Source organism: Nomascus leucogenys, chromosome X (genome assembly GCF_006542625.1).
Source record: "Nomascus leucogenys isolate Asia chromosome X, Asia_NLE_v1, whole genome shotgun sequence".
Classification (NCBI taxonomy): domain Eukaryota; kingdom Metazoa; phylum Chordata; class Mammalia; order Primates; family Hylobatidae; genus Nomascus; species Nomascus leucogenys.
This window is the reverse complement of record NC_044406.1, coordinates 46,592,872-46,610,579: the sequence shown is the minus strand read 5'-3', so window position 1 is coordinate 46,610,579 and position 17,708 is coordinate 46,592,872. Positions and strand designations below refer to the sequence as shown.

Below are 17,708 nucleotides of genomic sequence, written 5' to 3'. Positions count from 1 at the left end.
TAGTCTCAGGGGAACAATTTAAAACTGTGTGCAAAATCAGTTGGGATTCCCATAGCTTCCCGCTGAATACTGGTAGGAATTACTGGGTCAGCACTGAATTGTCTTCGTCATATTTTGAAATCCAAGTTTAAATATATAATTTTTATTGGTTACAGGTGGAAAACCTATTGAAAATATAAAAACTCCGTTTATAAAGAGAATCTTGTCTTTATATGTCTATCAATTTTTTCCTATCCCTGTTCTAAGACATACAGCTTAGTAAATAAATTTGCCTTTTGAGAAGAGTAGACGAAAGAAGGCCTATTTTTTTTTTCACTTATAGTAAAGATTAAAAGCCAGACTAAAGCCTTTCCCCTGCACCTGAGAGACAGAACAACAAAGTGTTACTGTTGTCTAGGGGTTACAAACCTGCAGGTTTTGGGGGGATAGAAAGGCTTTCTTGGGCCACCAGCTGTGATGAGGATTTAATTATGTCTTTTCTCAGGTCTGTCCACAAGCGGCCCCTACTTTTTTAAGAAGGCTCCACTTAAATCATGGCAATAGAACCCAATATTCTGCAGATCCCGCTTCACAATTTCTCATTGCTTTTTCTTGTAAGACTGTAATGAACTACTGATAAGACACAGGGTAAACACAGCACGAAAATCTGGCCCCAAAGTGCCGCCAACAGACAGACCTTTGGCGGTGGGGAGCCATGGTCGGCAAGCCAGGCCCCGCGGGCGACTCTTCATTCCCTCCGGCCTGGGGCGTATGGGCGGGGGTCAGGGGAGCCCTTCCCCCTTCACTTTCGGCTCGGGCGAGGTGATCGGGGCTGCCAGCGCAGGTCTGGCCTAGGGCGGCACCCGGACCGCGGGGCACGGGACCAGCAGCCGTTCCCCGAGCGCCCTCCTCGCGGAGGCCATTAATATTTCCAGCAGTGCCAAGTCTGAGCCTTCTTCGGAGGGCAGAGGTCGAGGGCCGTGCGCCGCCTCCCGGCTACGCGACCTGTACCAGGCCCTGTGGGGTCCCGGGACCCCTGGAGCGCGCGCGGGACGGCCGGAGCCGCGGTCTGGGCACATCCCAGAGCTCGCGGGCAGGCAAAGGCTGTCCTTGGCGTCTTCGCCCGCCGCTCGCGCCCGCCGCGGGCGGTGCCGGACCTCGCCCTTCCCCACCACTCCCCTCCCCCTACAGAGCCCGCCGCGGTTCCCGAGGTGACACGACCCGGACCCTCCATTCTCTGCCCCAGTGCATTTAACCAGCACAACCTAACAGGAAGCTCCCTCTCGGTGACAACCCTTCCCCCGACAGACGCGCCCAGCAGCCAACCACCGGCCAGAATTGGCCTGCGTCCCGCTCCCCTCTCGGTGGCGGCCTCGGTGGGCGGGGCTCGGGCAGCTAGCAAGTTAAGTGGAGCCACGGCTGACGTGAGTCAACAAAGGTCACGTGAGGCGTGCGGGCCGCGCCGATTGGTGGCGCCAGCCGGGCGGAGGGGGGGGTCACGGCGGCGGCGTGGGGTTCGCTGTGTGACACAATTACAACAACTTTGTGCTGGTGCCGGGGAAGTTTGTGTCTCCAACGAATCCCCCCAGTGCTCCCCAGCCCCGCGCGCTCCGGCCGTTCCCGCCGTCCCCGCCTGTGGCTGCCCCCTGCCCAACCCCGCGATGTGACCCTACAGCCGAAAGCCGCCGCTGCCGACCCGGGGGCTCCGCAGCCCCTGCCGCCGCCGCCTTCACCGCCGCCGCGTTGGGATTTTTCGTCGCCGCCGCCCGCGGCGGAGGAGGAGGCGGCGATAAAGTTGGTGTGCTGGTCCCGCGCGCAGATTGGGGGCGTCATTGCGGGCCCCGGTCCGAGGGGGGGTGTCGGCGTTGGAGTTGTGAATTCGCTGCGTTTCCATGAAATCCTGCGGAGTGTCGCTCGCTACCGCCGCCGCTGCCGCCGCCGCTTTCGGTGATGAGGAAAAGAAAATGGCGGCGGGAAAAGCGAGCGGCGAGAGCGAAGAGGCGTCCCCCAGCCTGACAGCCGAGGAGAGGGAGGCGCTCGGCGGACTGGACAGGTACGGGCCGCCGTCACTCGCCCGGTCGGCTCCGGACGGGCAGTAGCCGCTCTCCTGGGAGGACCGAGCGCGGCTTGTCTCTGGCGGCGGCGGGGCGGGCACCTCGGTTTGGCGCTCTTCGCGCCGCCTCCGCCGGGGCCTCGGGCTCGGGCAGGGACGGGTCGGTGGCGTTCCCGGAGCGTTAACGAATAAACTGTGTCTGTCTCTACAGCCGCCTCTTCGGGTTCGTGAGGTTTCATGAAGATGGCGCCAGGACGAAGGCCCTACTGGGCAAGGTAAGGCAGCTGCGAGTCGGAGCGCGGACACCGTCTCCCTGGCCGGCGCCGCGCTCGCCCCGGGCCCCGCGGCCGGGTCTGCGCTCATTGTGGCCGCGGACGATGGTCGAGGGGCTTCCGGAAAACTATTTCCTGCCTCTGCTCTCCCCCCACCCCCGGGTACCCTGCTTGCTCCCTTGCGAAATCGCTCTTTTCCTCTTGTGGCTGGAGGAACAGAGGCGGGATCGCTTTGGGGCCGGGCTCAACTGGGTCGACAAAACTGCCTGCTATTTTACAGCTTTTTGGGGGTAGGCCGATGATCTTCGAGGTGCCTGTTTAGGGTCAAGGGATCGTGAATGTGTTCAGATTTCCCCGAATTTCGGACTTAACTTGCCTCTCACGGGTTTAAAAAAATTCTTTTCCTTCAAGCAGGCTGTTCGTGATGCCTACTGCTAACCAAATGTTTTAGGCTTTCTTGTGTCCCTGCTCCCAGAAGGGGGAAGTTTCACGGAGTTTAGGTCGGTGAAGAGTTTGCATTGGGCTGTTGACATGTATCTCGATTGCAGTGTGTGTTACCTGAAGTTAGGTGACTTGTTTACTTTTTGGGTCTTTTTGGCATAGAAATACCGTAGTTATTTGTAAACGTGTTCTCTTCCTGGAGCCTCATTTCCTGTGTGTCTGACAGGGGAGGCTGGGGAGGATTCGGGGTGTAGTCTCTTTTTATTTGTGTGGAAAGTTGTTGGCACTGTCATTTAGTTAAGTAATGGCTGCTCCTATCGGCCCAAGATGGCGGGACAGGGTGGGAGGAGAAAGTGAAGGGGGGGGTTAGGGGGAGGGTGTAGAGGTAAACATGGAAATAAATAGTAGCCGTGAATAAGCCTTTCCTTCGGAGTGTGTAGCTCAGTAGTGTTTAAAACAAAATCACCCAAGATTATTTGCATATAGAATTCTTATACCTTTCATAAGCTTGGAAGCAGCATGCATAAGCCTGGTAAATGCTTATCAACCTGTAGCACATTTAGTTATCCATCCGTAAGCTATTGAACAAAGGCTGGAGTCTCAATCTGTATGCATCAGTTTATATTTCCTCACCAAAATCTGATTGCAGTGGTATTTGAATACTTTCTTCGTAATTGGGACCGTGAAAGTTGGAGTGTGTGCTATGGGTGTTGTATCCGTTAGACATTTTCTTTTCTAGCTGAAATCATAGCTTTGCATTTGACACCTAGCTTTATTGTTGCAGTTGAGACGGAAGTTTGAAATAAGTCTAACATTTTACTCTTAAGTTGATTTTTTTGCTGTTCTGAATTTTTGTCTGTAGCTTGGTTTAGCAGAGTCATCAATTCCTTTTTATCTGTAATTACACATTCGTTTTTATTTCAAAGTAATTATAAGGAGTTATATTGCATATAATGATCAGAAAACTAAATGGAAATAATGCTTTTCAGTAAGCCCGGCCCCTTTGACCGATACAGAAAACTTGAATTAAACTTTGACTACGTAGGTATTAATTGGCTTCATTACAATTATTGCTGTAAAAATAAACAGTGACTAGCTCTGGAAAGATTTAAGCGTCAGTAATTGTTGGTCTCCTGCCTTAAAGTTTTTTTTTTTTTTTCAATTTGAGTATTTAAAGTATTTTATTTAAAAATATTTGACTGCTGTCAAAGTTGTCATTACAAAAGATTAAACATGATTTAAATTAAAAGAGCATTATTTTGTTTTGGAGGGATTATTGTTGGTCTAACATGGGTTGATAAAATTGCTTGCAAAGATAATTCACGTGGAAAAGTTTGGCCAAATCGATTGTTTTTGGTTATGGTGATGAAAAAATAAATGGAATCTGATGTTTTATGTTGAGAATGTGTAAAATGCTGGTTGATTTTATGTCTTAGAATGCTCATGTTCAGATAGATTCACGGTGAATAGTGCTTAACATTGGATTTCAGATTGTAATATTAAACCCTGCAGTTATGCACTGAGTTTAAATTTTAAAAAATTAACCATTTTCAAATATTCTTGGCAAGTTGTGCATTACTTGATGTTTGAATACATCTTAAAAATGAAAAGCTAGTGAAGCTTCACTATGTTTGGGGCCTTCATGATATATGGGGTAATTGATGAACGATTAAGCAGTTTGTTAAACTAAAGAAAAAAAAAATCTTCATTGCTTCAGACTCAGTGCTTGTGAGGTGTCCTACCTGCTTAGGACAAGATTCATCAGCCTTAACATTAAAATAAAACATTCTGTAATGTGTGCTTGCTACCGCATATAGTTCTTGGTTGCATCTTTGTGAGCCTGGACATACCAGTGGGGTGTGTAATGTAAAGCTTGACATTATATAACTTCGCACCCTCTGTTTGAATTGGGTTCTGAATGAAGTGAATGAGCTGGAGTCCTGCTGTAGGAAGTATTGAATTATTTAGTTTCATCCTTCTTTTAACAGTCCTCGAAGCAGTATTTTTTGTTTTTTATTTTTATTTTTTGTGGAATGTTGAGCTATGTTGGTTTAAGAATTCTTATTCTCTGAAAGTCTTAAGAGTTGGCTTTTCTTTACTGGGCAGGTTTAGGCTACTTACCTGAGGGCAGATAATGGAATTGAGTAACTCCCAGAATTCCCTTCTTAGCCTTGATTTTTGTCCTGCCATGCCCCCCCCCCCACCCCCCCGCCCCAATTTAGTCTGCACTTTGTATAACTTTTTTCCTTCCTGGCAGAAATTTAGCTATTACTACTTGTTTTCAAAAATTCTTATTCTTAAACGTATATTATTGGATTTTCTTTCAAGTTTTTAAAATTCACATTTGTATGTTAAAAAAAACTCTTGACCTAAAAGCTTTAGAAAGTTGAAAGCATTAAACATGTGTCTCTTACTTGCCCGTTAACATATATACATATACGTATACACACACACGTGTACGTATACACACATGCATATATATACACACACGCATACATATACACACGTATACGTATACACATGCGTATGCACACATACGTATACATATGTATACATGCATATGTACGCGTATACATGTATACATGCATATGTATACATATAAGTGCGTATGCGTATATACATATATGTATACATATGTGTATGCGTATGTATACGTATGTACATGTCTATATGTGTATTCCTTTTCCAGGTGTGCAGATAGTTTATCCAAACCACTGATTTCTCATCGTCTCCCGAATGTTTTTGTCAGATTCAGTTATATTAGAGTCATTGAAAGAATTTTTTGTTTGTAGGATGGCCATTTGATATACAGTGCCTGGGGTTTTGGATTAAAAAAAAAGTAGTTAATACAATTATTATTTTTTGGTAATGTCTTTAAGGTTGTAAACAGCTAGAGCCTGTGTAATTAGAGTTCTTGTAATATAGCTTGATCTTGAACAGTTTGCTCTTGAATGCTGACCCTTAATCTTCTGGTAATGTAATAATTCAAGATTCTTATTTTTAAAATTTCAGTGGAGTTATTGAAAACTAAGCAAAATATTTTAACAGAAATTAACTTGTGACTTTTTTAGTACATTTTTGAAAACCTTTTGGGTTAATTTTTTTTTTTTAAGTAGGGTAAGGATTTGAGTTAAAGTAGAATATATAGGAATATATACTATAAATGTAGTAAGTTTAAATATAGTAGTACTACCAAGTATAGTTATAGTAATAATGCTAGGGGACTGGGGTATCTTATCTGTGTCAGGGAACTATTGCTAAAATACTTACACAGTTTTGAACAAAGTATCTTATTTTTAAGTTTTTCTTAAATACTCTTATTGGAATTTTTTTTGGTAATTCTGTTAGTAGAAAGATTATACAAAATAGTCAGAAGTTATAGATTGTATATCACTTAAAAATGTATGTGCTTTTTTCCCTAGGACATATTAGCATTAAAACAGTTGGTGTTTTAAATTTTTTTTAATAATGGAAGTAGTTTAAGATCCATTGAAACATATTTTCTTAAATTTGGTTTGCTGGCATGTTTGGTAGGGGAAATTGTTAGGTCAGTTCTAGAGGTGGCTTTTCTGTAATATTTGGATGTTGATTAAAAACATTCTCATTTATGTGTGTTTTTTGTTTGCTGGCACTTAAAGAGATACAGGTTGAGTATCCTTTATCCAAATTGCTTGGAACCAGATGTGTTTTGGATTTGGGATTTTTTTGGGTTTCAGAATATTTGCAGAATACATACCAGTTGAGCATCCCTAATCCGAAAATCTGAATTCCAAAATGCTCCAATGAGCATTTCCTTTGAGTGTCATGTTGGTACCCAAAAACTTTTAGATTTTGGATTTTCAGATTAGGGATGCTCAACCTGTAAATTCATTTCCAGTGCTAAAGATGGCTAGTGTTTGGTTAGAAAAGTCATGAGACCCTGTCTCAAAAAACAAAAACAAAAACAAACAAAAAAAGAAAGTAACCATGGAAATAATGTCATGCTTTGTGTTTTAAAGAGTTTTCTAGTTTGGAAGATTGTCTTCTGAACACTTGTAGTCTTACTTTTTTACGTGGAGAAAGTCTTATATACTTGGTATTTCCTAAAGTTTTGATATGTCCCTGGTAATAAAGATATACTAAGATTATAGAACATGTTTGCATATTTGGCACAAATTAGAACTGCAGCAATACATAAACAGGCACTTTTAAAGTTCTGGTTTTCTTTTTCAGTGAATAATTATTTCTGTTTAATCAATTACAAATTGAAATAACTAGAGAGCATTTGACTGCCACCTCTAGATACTTTTTGTTTTTTTTTTAATTTGAGACACAGTCTCACACTATCCCCCAGGCTGGAGTGCAGGTAGAGTGATCTCTGCTCACTGTAACCTCGGTCTCCCAGGTTCAAGTGATTCTTATGCCTCAGCCTCTTGAGTAGCTGGGATTACAGGTGCCTGCCACCACACCCGGCTAATTTTTGTGTTTTTAGTAGAGGCGGGGTTTCAACTGTTGGCCAGGCTGGTCTCAAACTCCTGACCTCACGTGATCCGCCCACCATGGCCTCCTGAAGTGCTGGCATTGCAGGTGTGAGCCACCACACCTGGTCAATATCTTAAGTTGTTAAGAAAAACTGCCCGAGAGATGAATTTTTGTGACTTTGGTGAAGTGATAGGTCATGCACTTTAAACCAAAATGAAAGTTCATTGCTTGGCTAGCTGCAGAGTAAGTCTTTTTCTGACTTAAATTATGTAACATTTAGTTTTTGTTTACATAGTACCGATATTCTGCATCTTTGAAAGGATTTCTGTTAAGTTTATTTTTACTTTGAAATTCATTGTGATGCTTTGAACTCTTTGAAATTGATGTTAATGACTGATAACACTGCATTATGAATAATATTTTTGAAATGTGTTATCTGGAGAGCTAATTTATGTTAAGAAAACACTACCAGTTTGTCTAAGAATTGAAATGGTGGTTAGGCTGTTTAGGACTCACATGTATTATTTGTAGATTAGTTAATTAGTAAAGTTTATTTAATGAATGCATAATTGACAGTCTTAAGTACTCATATTGAAACTTCACATATAATTTTATCAGTTTTCCACATTGGTTTGTAAATTATCGTGACAGTAAATTAAAACAGTATATTAATGTACACTAAGTGCAAGCCTTCTGTGCAGATAGTATGAAGATAGCATAGATATTTCTTGCCCGTGTTGAACTTAAGTTCTTTAAGAGGGGTGAGATAAGTTTAAGGATGACCAACACCTGACCATCTTTGGGAGAAGGAAAATGTGAAATACTCTGAAAGTTTATGAGAAAGGTAAATTTAACAATTCACAAGTTAGAATGGCTCTTAAAGATGGGGATTGTTTGTTGATTGTGTTTCTTGGAGATGGTATTTCTTGATTTAGATGTTAGCAAGGCATCTTATAATTTCATGTTTAGGAAAACATGATTTAAAAATCACATTTTAAGGCGGGGTGTGGTGGCTGACACCTGTAATCCCAGCACTTTGGGAGGCTGAGGTGGGTGGATCACTTGAGGTCAGGAGTTCGAGACCAGCCTGACCAATATGGTGAAACCACGTCTCTACTAAAAATATAAAAATTAGCCGGGCGTGGTGGCGGGCACCTGTAGTCCCAGCTACTTGGGAGGCTGAGACAGGAGAATTGCTTGAACCTGGGAGGCAGAGGTTGCAGTGAGCTGAGATGGTGCCACTGCACTCCAGCCTGGGCGACAGAGTGAGACTTCATCTCAAAAAAAAAAAAAAAAAAAAAAAAAATCACATTTTAGCTTTTAGCAGATGTTCAAAGGATGATCTGCTGTGTGTTCTGTCCTTCTTTGATTTCATTTTGTGGTAATATTTACCTTGTTATGAGTTCTTAACTTGAGATTCTTAAATGAGTGTTCATGGGTCAATTTAAATTCTCTGACAGAGTTTGGAAGGACACTCAAGAAGTACTTAATGGTCATCTTGGAGTTCAAGACACTTTTGGGGTGAGAAGGAGGGGAGATTTTAAACTGTTTTATAGATTTCTGTACTGCTTTTTTTTTTTTTTAAACACCGTAGACATATATTACCTTAAAAATAATACAATAAGGCCAGGCGTGGTGGCTCGTGCCTGTAATCCCAGCACTTTGGGAGGCCGGGGCAGATGGATCAGCTGAGGTCAGGAGTTCGAGACCAGCCTGGCCAACGTGGCAAAACCCCATCTCCACTAAAAACACAAAAAATTAGCCAGGCGTGGTAGTGGGCGCCTGTAATCCCAGCTACTCGGGAGGCTGAGGCAGGAGAATTGTTTGAACCCAGGAGGCGGAGGTTGCAGTGAGCCGAGATCGTGCCACTGCACTCCAGCCTGGGCAACAGAGCATGACTCCGTCTCAAAAAAAAAAAAAAAAAGCACTCTGATAGTGAGTACACCAGAATGTTATATTTTGGTTGACTAAAAATGGGTTTAAACTACCATGTCTATAGTTAGAAGAGATACTTGTAAAGGCCTTCTTGCATTTTAATTACAGTCTGAAGTTGGGATACTTTTGAACTTGACGTTCCTTCAGTGAGGGTAGGAGTGAATGGAGTAGAGATGTACCCAATTAGGTCCTATTTCTTTGTGTTTTAGTTGGCTTTGTGATAGTCACTGCGCTCATTCTTCATTTTGATCTTTAGCATTTCATTGCTGACTTTACTTTTGGGCCTGATTTGGCACAGGCTGATACTTGGGACCTGATTAAGAACTGTAACCTGGGCTGGGCGCGGTGGCGCATGCCTGTAATCCCAGCACTTTGGGAGGCCGAGGTGGGCATCGCGAGGTCAGGAGCTCGAGACCAGCCTGGCCAACACGGTGAAACCCCGTCTCTACTAAAAATACAAAAATTAGCTGGGTGTGATGGCACGTGCCTGTAATCCCAGCTACTTGAGAGGCTGAGGCAGGAGAATATTGCTTGAACCCAGGAGATGGAGATTGCTGTGAGCCAGGATCGTGCCACTGAACTCCAACCTGGCGACAGAGCAAGACACCATCTCAAAAACAAACAACAACAACAACAAAAAAAACTGTCACGTGGAAGGGTGGGAGTAATCCCTTGTTAGACAGTTTTAGGTTTCTGAGCTAATTTGTAGACTGCTTGCAACTTTTTTCTATAAGCTTTTATTATTTTTTCTCTTACCTATTTCTTCCTTATATTCTATCATTTGTTTACTTCTATATATTATTAAAACTGTCGGTGATATTCCATTGTGAATGTATTCTTGTATGCTTTTTGTAATTTTCTCTGTGGTACTATTCTGTCTTTTTTATGTGGTACTATTTTGTCTTTTTTTTTTTTTTTTTTGAGATGGCGTTTCACTTTTGTTGCCCAGGCTGCAGTGCGATGTCACGATCTCGACTCACTGCAACCTCCGTCTCCAGGGTTTGAGCGATTCTCCTGCCTCAGCCTCCTGAGTAGCTGAGATTACAGGTGTGCACCACCACGCCTAGCTAATTTTTGTATTATTAGTAGAGATGGGGTTTCACCGTGTTGGCCAGGCTGGTCTCCAACTCCTGACCTCAGTTGATCCCCCCGCCTCGGCCTCCTGAAGTGCTGAGATTACAAGCGTGAGCCACCATGCCTGGCTGAGTATTTTGTTTTTGTTAGAATAAATAGAAGATGCTGCTGCTAAGTTTATTCCCAGGAAGAAAGTTGGGGTTATAGTTAAGGGTATTATATAAGGTCATCTAATTCATTTTAGTTTAGAACAATGGAAGAAATTGTTTTATACAAAGGGTTGTTTTCAAACTATAAATTTATTACATGTTCATTAGATTTTTCTCTCTTTTTGAAAAAAAAAAGTTTATTAGGAAAAATTTTCAGTGTTTTCGAAAAGTATTGAAAATCAACCATCACCCAGCTTCAGTAGTTTGCAACTCATGACCAGTCCTGTTTCATCTATATATATCTTGCCCCTCACTCATGTTATTTTGAAGCACATCTCAGCAATCAGTCACATCATTTAATCCATAGGTATTTGTTTGTTTCTGAAACATAACCATGATGCCCTTATTACATGTAAAATAATTTCTTAATCTCAAATATTTATGGACCTTGTTTTTTGGTATATGGAAGTTAAGAAATAATTGTTTGGAAAATGAGTAGAAAACATGTTTAGCTGAGTATGTGATGTGAATTTTTATTGTGTTTTGATACTGCTATAGTGTTCTGTGATAGAATATTACATAATATGTGACACAAGAGGTAATTTTTCCTGAGAACTTCATGAATCATAGTTGCTTGAGTCTGGATAGTTTTTATTTTTAGGGAAAATTTGTTTTCAAGATACAGTAGTTAAATAAATATTTTAGGTTTCTGAATTTCAAATATCAGAATGAGAACTACAAAAGCTTTTGCTTTGCTTGATTGATTGGTGAAACATTTGTTGAGCTGCTGTGGGTGAGGGATTGTGTCAGGTTCTGGGGCAACTGATAAGACCTGGCCTCTGCCCTGCAGTCAGTCTGTTGGGAGAGGCTGACAGACTGAGTGATCATGTGATGTAGTAAGTATAATAATAAAGATACATGCAAAGTGCTATGAGCTCTGAAATGATGGAGTAATTAAAACATTTAAAACTTTTTATTATGCATCATTTAAAGTATGCATAGGTATTGAAGATAGTTTAATGAACTCCTGTTTTCAACAGTTCTCCACATTTTGGAGCAGTTTAGTTTTTTTTTTTTTCTTTTTCTTTTGAGACAGGGTCTCACTGTGTCAGCTGTCACCCAGGCTGAGTGCAGCAGTGCTATCTGGGCTCACTGCAACCTCTGCCTCCCAGGCTCAAGTGATTCTCCTGTCTCAGCCTCTTGAGTAGCTGGGACTATAAGCGTGAACCACCAAGCCTGGCTACTTTTCTGTATTTTTTTGTACAGACAGGGTTTCACTATGTTGCCCAGACTGGTCTCTAACTCCTGGGCTCAAGGTATCTGCCCGCCTCAGCCTCTGTAAGTCCTGGGATTACAGGTGTGAGCCACTGTGCTGGCTGGAGTGGTTAGTTTGTTTTTTGAGACAGAGTCTCGCTCTGTCGTCCAGGCTGGAGTGCAGTGGTGCGATCTTGGCTCACTGCAACCTCCACCTCCCAGGTTCAAGTGATCCTCCTGCCTCAGCCTCCCGAATAGCTAGGATTACAAGCGTGCGCCACCATGCCCAGCTAATTTTTTTGATTTTTAGTAGAGATGGGGTTTCACCATGTTGGCCAGGCTGGTGTTGAACTCTTGGCCTCAAGTGGTCCTCCCGTCTTTGCCTTCCAAAGTTCTGGGATTACAAGCGTGAGCCACCGCGCCTGACCTGGAGCAGTTAGTTTTGACTGGATAAGTGACTGAGGGAAACTGCACAAAAATTCAGCATTTAGCCTTGGTTATGAAACGTGTAGAAATTTACCAGGCATGTAGATGTAGCAAGAGGAAAAAGAGGGTAAAGAGTTAGAAGTATAAGCCGAGCATGGAGGCTCACGCCTGTTGTAATCCCCTCACTTTGGGAGGCCGAGGCTGGTGGATCACCTGAGATTGGGAGTTCGAGACCAGCCTCACCAACATGGAGAAATCCCATCTCTACTAAAAATACAAAATTAACCGGGTGTGGTGGCGCATGCCTGTAATTCCAGCTACTTGGGAGGCTGAGGCAGGAGAATCGCTTGAACCCGGGAGGTGGAGGTTGTGGTGAGCCGAGATTGCACCACTGCACTCCAGCTTGGGCAACAAGAGTGAAACTCTATCTCAAAAAAAAAAAAAAGAGTTAGAGGTATAAAGTTTTTTTTTTTTTTTTTTTTTTTTTTTTTGAGGCGGAGTCTCGCTCAGGCTGGAGTGCAGTGGCGCAATCTCCGCTCACTGCAAGCTCCGCCTCCCGGGTTCACGCCATTCTCCTGTCTCAGCCTCTCCGAGTAGCTGGGACTACAGGCGCCCGCCACCACGCCTGGCTAATTTTTTGTGTTTTTAGTAGAAACGGGGTTTCACCGTGGTCTCGATCTCCTGACCTCGTGATCCGCCCGCCTCGGCCTCCCAAAGTGCTGGGATTACAAGCGTGAGCCACCGCGCCCGGCCCAGAGGTATAAAGTTAAATGGTGTTTGAGGAATTGTGAATAGTCAGGTGTGGGTAGAGGGTAGCGTGTTTCAGTGGGATTGGGAAAAGATAACTGAGCATGTGAGAAGCCCCATCACTATAGGCCGTAGGATGTTTTGGGGCATTGTTAAACTGAACTCTCTAATCAGGTGAAGTGACATGACCAGAAGTAGGTTTTATGGGAATATTACTGGCCACTGTGAGAAGGATATGGTGTAAGGGAAAGGAACTTCAGTACCGATGGGTAGATAGCAATGCATGAATTTTAGGATAGAATTCTGTTCCTACCATTTACTCAATGTGTGATCCTTGGGCAAGCAAGCATCTTTCAGAGCCTCAGTTTTCTCATCTGTAAAGTAGAAGTAGTAATACATTTCCTGCAGACTATTGCATTTTGTGTTAGGGGAAAAATGCAAAGTGTGTGGCATTGGGCTTGGTGCATGGAAGGTGCTCAGTATAAGATAATATCTTGGATAATGGTAACGTCTTGGAAAAGACGAGTTTAAACTAAGGCTGTGGTTTAGGAATGGGATGAGATGGAGGCAGACTTAAGAGCTCTTGGAAAAAGGCCTTTTCTTGGCTTTCGTAACATCCTTGCTACTTTGACTTTGTATCTGACAACATCTCAGTCTTTCCAAGGATGCTGTGTTTTAGGTCCTCTTTACTCACCCTGTTCCCAATTTACATACATGTTTGACTGCCGACTTGACTACCTTGGTATCTTGAAGGTGTCTCAAACTGAACATACGCAAACTGAATTTATAATTGTCTTTAATATTCATTGTCTTAGTAAATGTCACTTACCACTACCCATGCCAGAAACCTTGGAATAGTTGTTGACATCTCTTTTTCTCAATTGCTAATCACCAGACCTCATCATTTTTTTTTTTTTTTTTTTTTTTTTTGAGACAAAGTCTCGCTTTGTTACCCAGGCTGATCACTGCTCACTACAGCCTGACCTGCCAGGCTCAAGTGGATCCTCCCACCCTAGCTACGTGGGACTATAGGCATGTGCCAGCACGTGCAGCTAATTTTTTTTTTTTTTGTAGAGATGAGGTCCTGCTCTGTTGCCCAGGCTGGTCTTGAACTCTGGAACACAAGGGATCTTTTGGCCTTGGCCTCCAAAATGCTGGGATTACAGGCATGAGCCATCGTGCCTGGCCTACATTTCAAATCTCAAATCCGTTTCCCTCCATCCCCACTGCCCCCATCCTAATTGCAGCCATGATATTGTCTTTGACTTTTGAAATACCTTCATGCAATTTTTTGAATATAGGTATACTTGCACATAGTACAAAATTGAAAAGTTACAGAAAGGATGGTACAGTGAAAATCACCCTCTGTGCTTGCTTTGGCAGTACATATACTAAAATTGGAACAATAAAAGAGTAGTATGGCTAAATATTAAAAAAAAAAAAATTCCGGCTGGGTGTGGTGGCTCACGCCTGTGATCCCAGCACTTTGGGAGGCCAAGGCGGGCAGATCATGTGGTCAGGAGTTTGAGACCAGCCTGGTCAACATAGTGAAACCCTGTCTCTACTAAAAATACAAAAAAATTAGCCGGGCATGGTGGCGGGCGCCTGTAGTCCTGGTTACTTGGGAGGCTGAGGCAGGAGAATTGCTTGAACCCAGAGGCAGTGTTGCAGTGAGCTGAGATCACGCCATTGCATTCCAGCCTGGGTGACAGAGTCAGACTCCATCTCAAAAAAAAATTCCTACGTCATCTCTCACTTACTTAGTTCTTTATTTCAGAGGCAGCCACTGATAAAAGTTTATTGGGTAGCTTTTCACTTTCAAGCATATTCTGTTAGGTATTTTTATCACACAAATGAGATCATACTGTATATTGTTAAAATGCTTTGTTAATTTTACCTCTTGCTATGTGAAAATACTGGTAGTTTTTTTTTTTAAGATGGAGTCTCGCTCTGTTTCCCAGGCTGGAGTGCGGTGGTGCGATCTCAGCTCACTGCAGCCTTCATCTCCCGGGTTCAAGCGATTCTTCTGCCTCAGCCTCCAGAATAGCTGAGATTACAGGAATGCGCCACCCTGCCTGGCTAATTTTTTTAGTAAAGACGGTTTCACTGTATTGGTCAGGCTGGTCTCAAATCCCTGACCTCGTGATCCGCCCTCCTTGGTCCCCCAAAGTGCTGGGATTATAGGCGTGAGCCACCGCACCTGGCCTACTGTGAACTCTCGATTGGAAGAATTGGCAAATTTTGCCTTCATATTTTGGTTTTATTGCTCTGACTGATTACCAGGCCCCATGAATATTAACTTAATTCATTCCGTGGATGTGTGTAGAAGTAGCCATAGTTATACTAGTTACTATGTTTTTTTTTTTTTTTTTTTTGAGACAGAGTTGCTCTGTTGCCCAGACTGGAGTGCAGTGGCAGGATCTCGGCTCACTGCAAATTCCACCTTCCGGGTTCAAGCGATTCTGTTGCCTCAGCCTCCCGAGTAGCTGGGATTACAGGCACCTACCACCACACCCTGCTAATTTTGTTTATTTTTAGTAGAGACAGGGTTTCACCATGTTGGCCAGGCTGGTCTTGAACTCCTGACCTCAGTTGATCCACCTGCCTCTGCCTCCCAAAGTGCTGAGATTACAGGCATGAGACACCGCGCTCGGCCTACTTACTATCTTGTATTTGTAAGATTCATTTATTTTCATTATTTCTTCTTGGTTTTTATCATAGGAAAGAGAAAATAGGTAAATTTGCATTCTTGATTAGTTCAAAAAAGTACAGCCTTTTTAGTTTGTTAACTTATTTTATAGATGAATATCTTTTTTTTTTTTTTTTTCGTAGACAGGGTCTCACTGTCCCCCAGACTGCAGTGCAGTAGTGCAACCTTGGCTCACTGCAACCTCCGCCTCTCTCAGGAGATTCTTCCACCTCAGCCTCCCGAGTAGCTGGGACTACAGGTGCATGCCACCACTCCCGGTTAGTTTTTGTATTTTTTGGTAGAGATGGGGTTTTATCATGTTGGCCAGGCTGGTCTCAAACTCCTAACCTCAAGTGATCCACCTGCCTCTCCCTCCGAAAGTTCTGGGATTGCAGACAAGAGTCACCATGGCCAGCCCAGAATATGTTTATTTTTGTTATAAAGATGAAAAATTTGGTGATAGAGCTAGGACAGTAGTGCTTTTTTGGAGTCATTTACCCCTTGAGTGTCGGTAACCCTTTAGCTACGTACATTTTATATATGATTTCAGAGAGTATAGGGAATCTTCCTTGAAGCTCAACTATGGATATTAGTTCAATATTTTCAGTTAGTTTAGTTTACTAATTCTTGGGTAGAGGTGTAAATGATGTGAGTATGTCAGGGAGAAAGAAAAGCTTTAGAACTACTGGCTTGGTTAGACTAAAATGGCATGGATTTTGCCACATAGTTTTGTGGTGTTCCGTGGCCACATCACATATTCTCTCAAAATCTCTATTAATAATAAGGATGCTAGGGGAAGACAATGTGGATTGATCCTGGAGAACCTATGGCTTTAACTGGAAAAATATCCTAAGCACAGTCTCTATTAACGTAGTTAATAGGCTTTAGTATTGTTTCTTCAGCCTGAGTGCTCAAAATGCTGGTTTGCTTGGGAGGGTAAGTGTTATACCTAGGAAGAACAATAGATTGGAAAACTGAAGACCTGAGGCCAAGAGTTCAGGACCAGACTGAGCAGTATAGAGAGACCCCTGGTCTCTAAAATTTTTTAATGTAGATTAGCTGGGCATGGTAGCATTCGTTTGTAGTTCCAGCTACATGGGAAAATCACTCAAGCCCAGGAATTTAAGGCTGTGGTGAGCTATGATTGTGCCAGTGCACTCCAGCCTGGGCAACACAGTGAGACTCTGTCTCTTTAAAAAACAAACAAAAAACTGGCCGAGCGCAGTGGCTCACCCCTGTAATCCCAGCACTTTGGGAGGCTGAGGCGGGTGGATCATGAGGTCAGGAGTTCAAGACCAGCCTGGCCAAGATGGTGAAACCTCGTCTCTACTAAAAATACAAAAATTAGCCGGGCGTGGTGGTGGGCACCTGTAATCCCAGCTACTCGGGAGGCTGAGGCAGAGAATTGCTTGAACCCAGGAGGTGGAGGTTGCAGTGAGCCGAGATACTGCAACTGCAATCCAGCCTGGGCGACAGAGCGAGACTCCCTCTCAAAAAAGAAAAGAGAACTGGAGACCTGAGTTTTAGGACCTGCTGTGTATTTCAGTCACTTAATTTTTATGTTTCACCAGTTTTGCCATTTCTTAAAATGAAGGGCTAGGAATTAGGAATTTCCAAAATGACTGTATAGCGCCAAAATTGTAGCTAGTTGTTCATTTGTATTTTTAGGGTTGACTCAGTTCTTGATTTTGACCTAGAAGGAGGGCACAATTAAACTTTCTTTTAGATTATAATTTTCTTTGATTTTAGTCTCAAGCTTTTTAAGACCAGAAGCTGAATGAATGCACATAATGACGTTGAGATTTGTATGCTTTTGTTAATCTAGGTTGCATGTTTTTGTTAATACAAGATTAACCATTTAGTTTTAGACTGGTTTGAAAGTATTTCTTTGTTGTTTTGACTTCCTCAAACCACTTCTTTCTTACAGTTGGGATTGTTATTTCTTAGGTCAGATCTGATGTTTAAAATTCTAGGCATAATCACTGTATATTCCTGCTCGCTAGGAACTCATGTGATGGCAAAGTTAAGTGAATTCTCAGGTATGAATTGATAAGAAATATCACAATGAATAAATATATGTTAGGTACTGGGCATGTGGATATTACAAAGATGAGTAAGGATCCTTAGTTTGCCTAAGAGTAGCAAGAGTCGCTTGACATCAGCTGAAACACTTTCTGATCTATTGAAAGTAAGCATTTATTTATTTATTTATTTATTTATTTATTTAT

At 42.8% G+C, this 17,708-nt stretch overlaps 1 protein-coding gene across 11 annotated transcripts in view; it reads left to right on the top strand.

Annotated features, from left to right (window-relative positions):
• Positions 1–1,500: 1,500 nt before the first annotated feature.
• KDM6A (lysine demethylase 6A) overlaps positions 1,501–17,708 on the top strand; it is a 238,229-nt gene continuing 222,021 nt past the window's right edge. For all 11 annotated transcript variants that reach the window (XR_004028808.1, XM_012499008.2, XM_004092433.3 and 8 more), the window contains exons 1-2: positions 1,501–2,032; positions 2,244–2,307. Coding sequence is in view for 9 of the 11 variants with exons in the window: in XM_004092433.3 (XP_004092481.1) it covers positions 1,872–2,032; positions 2,244–2,307 (225 nt within the window). In the remaining 2 variants the exon portion in view is untranslated. The remainder of the gene's footprint in view (positions 2,033–2,243; positions 2,308–17,708) is intronic.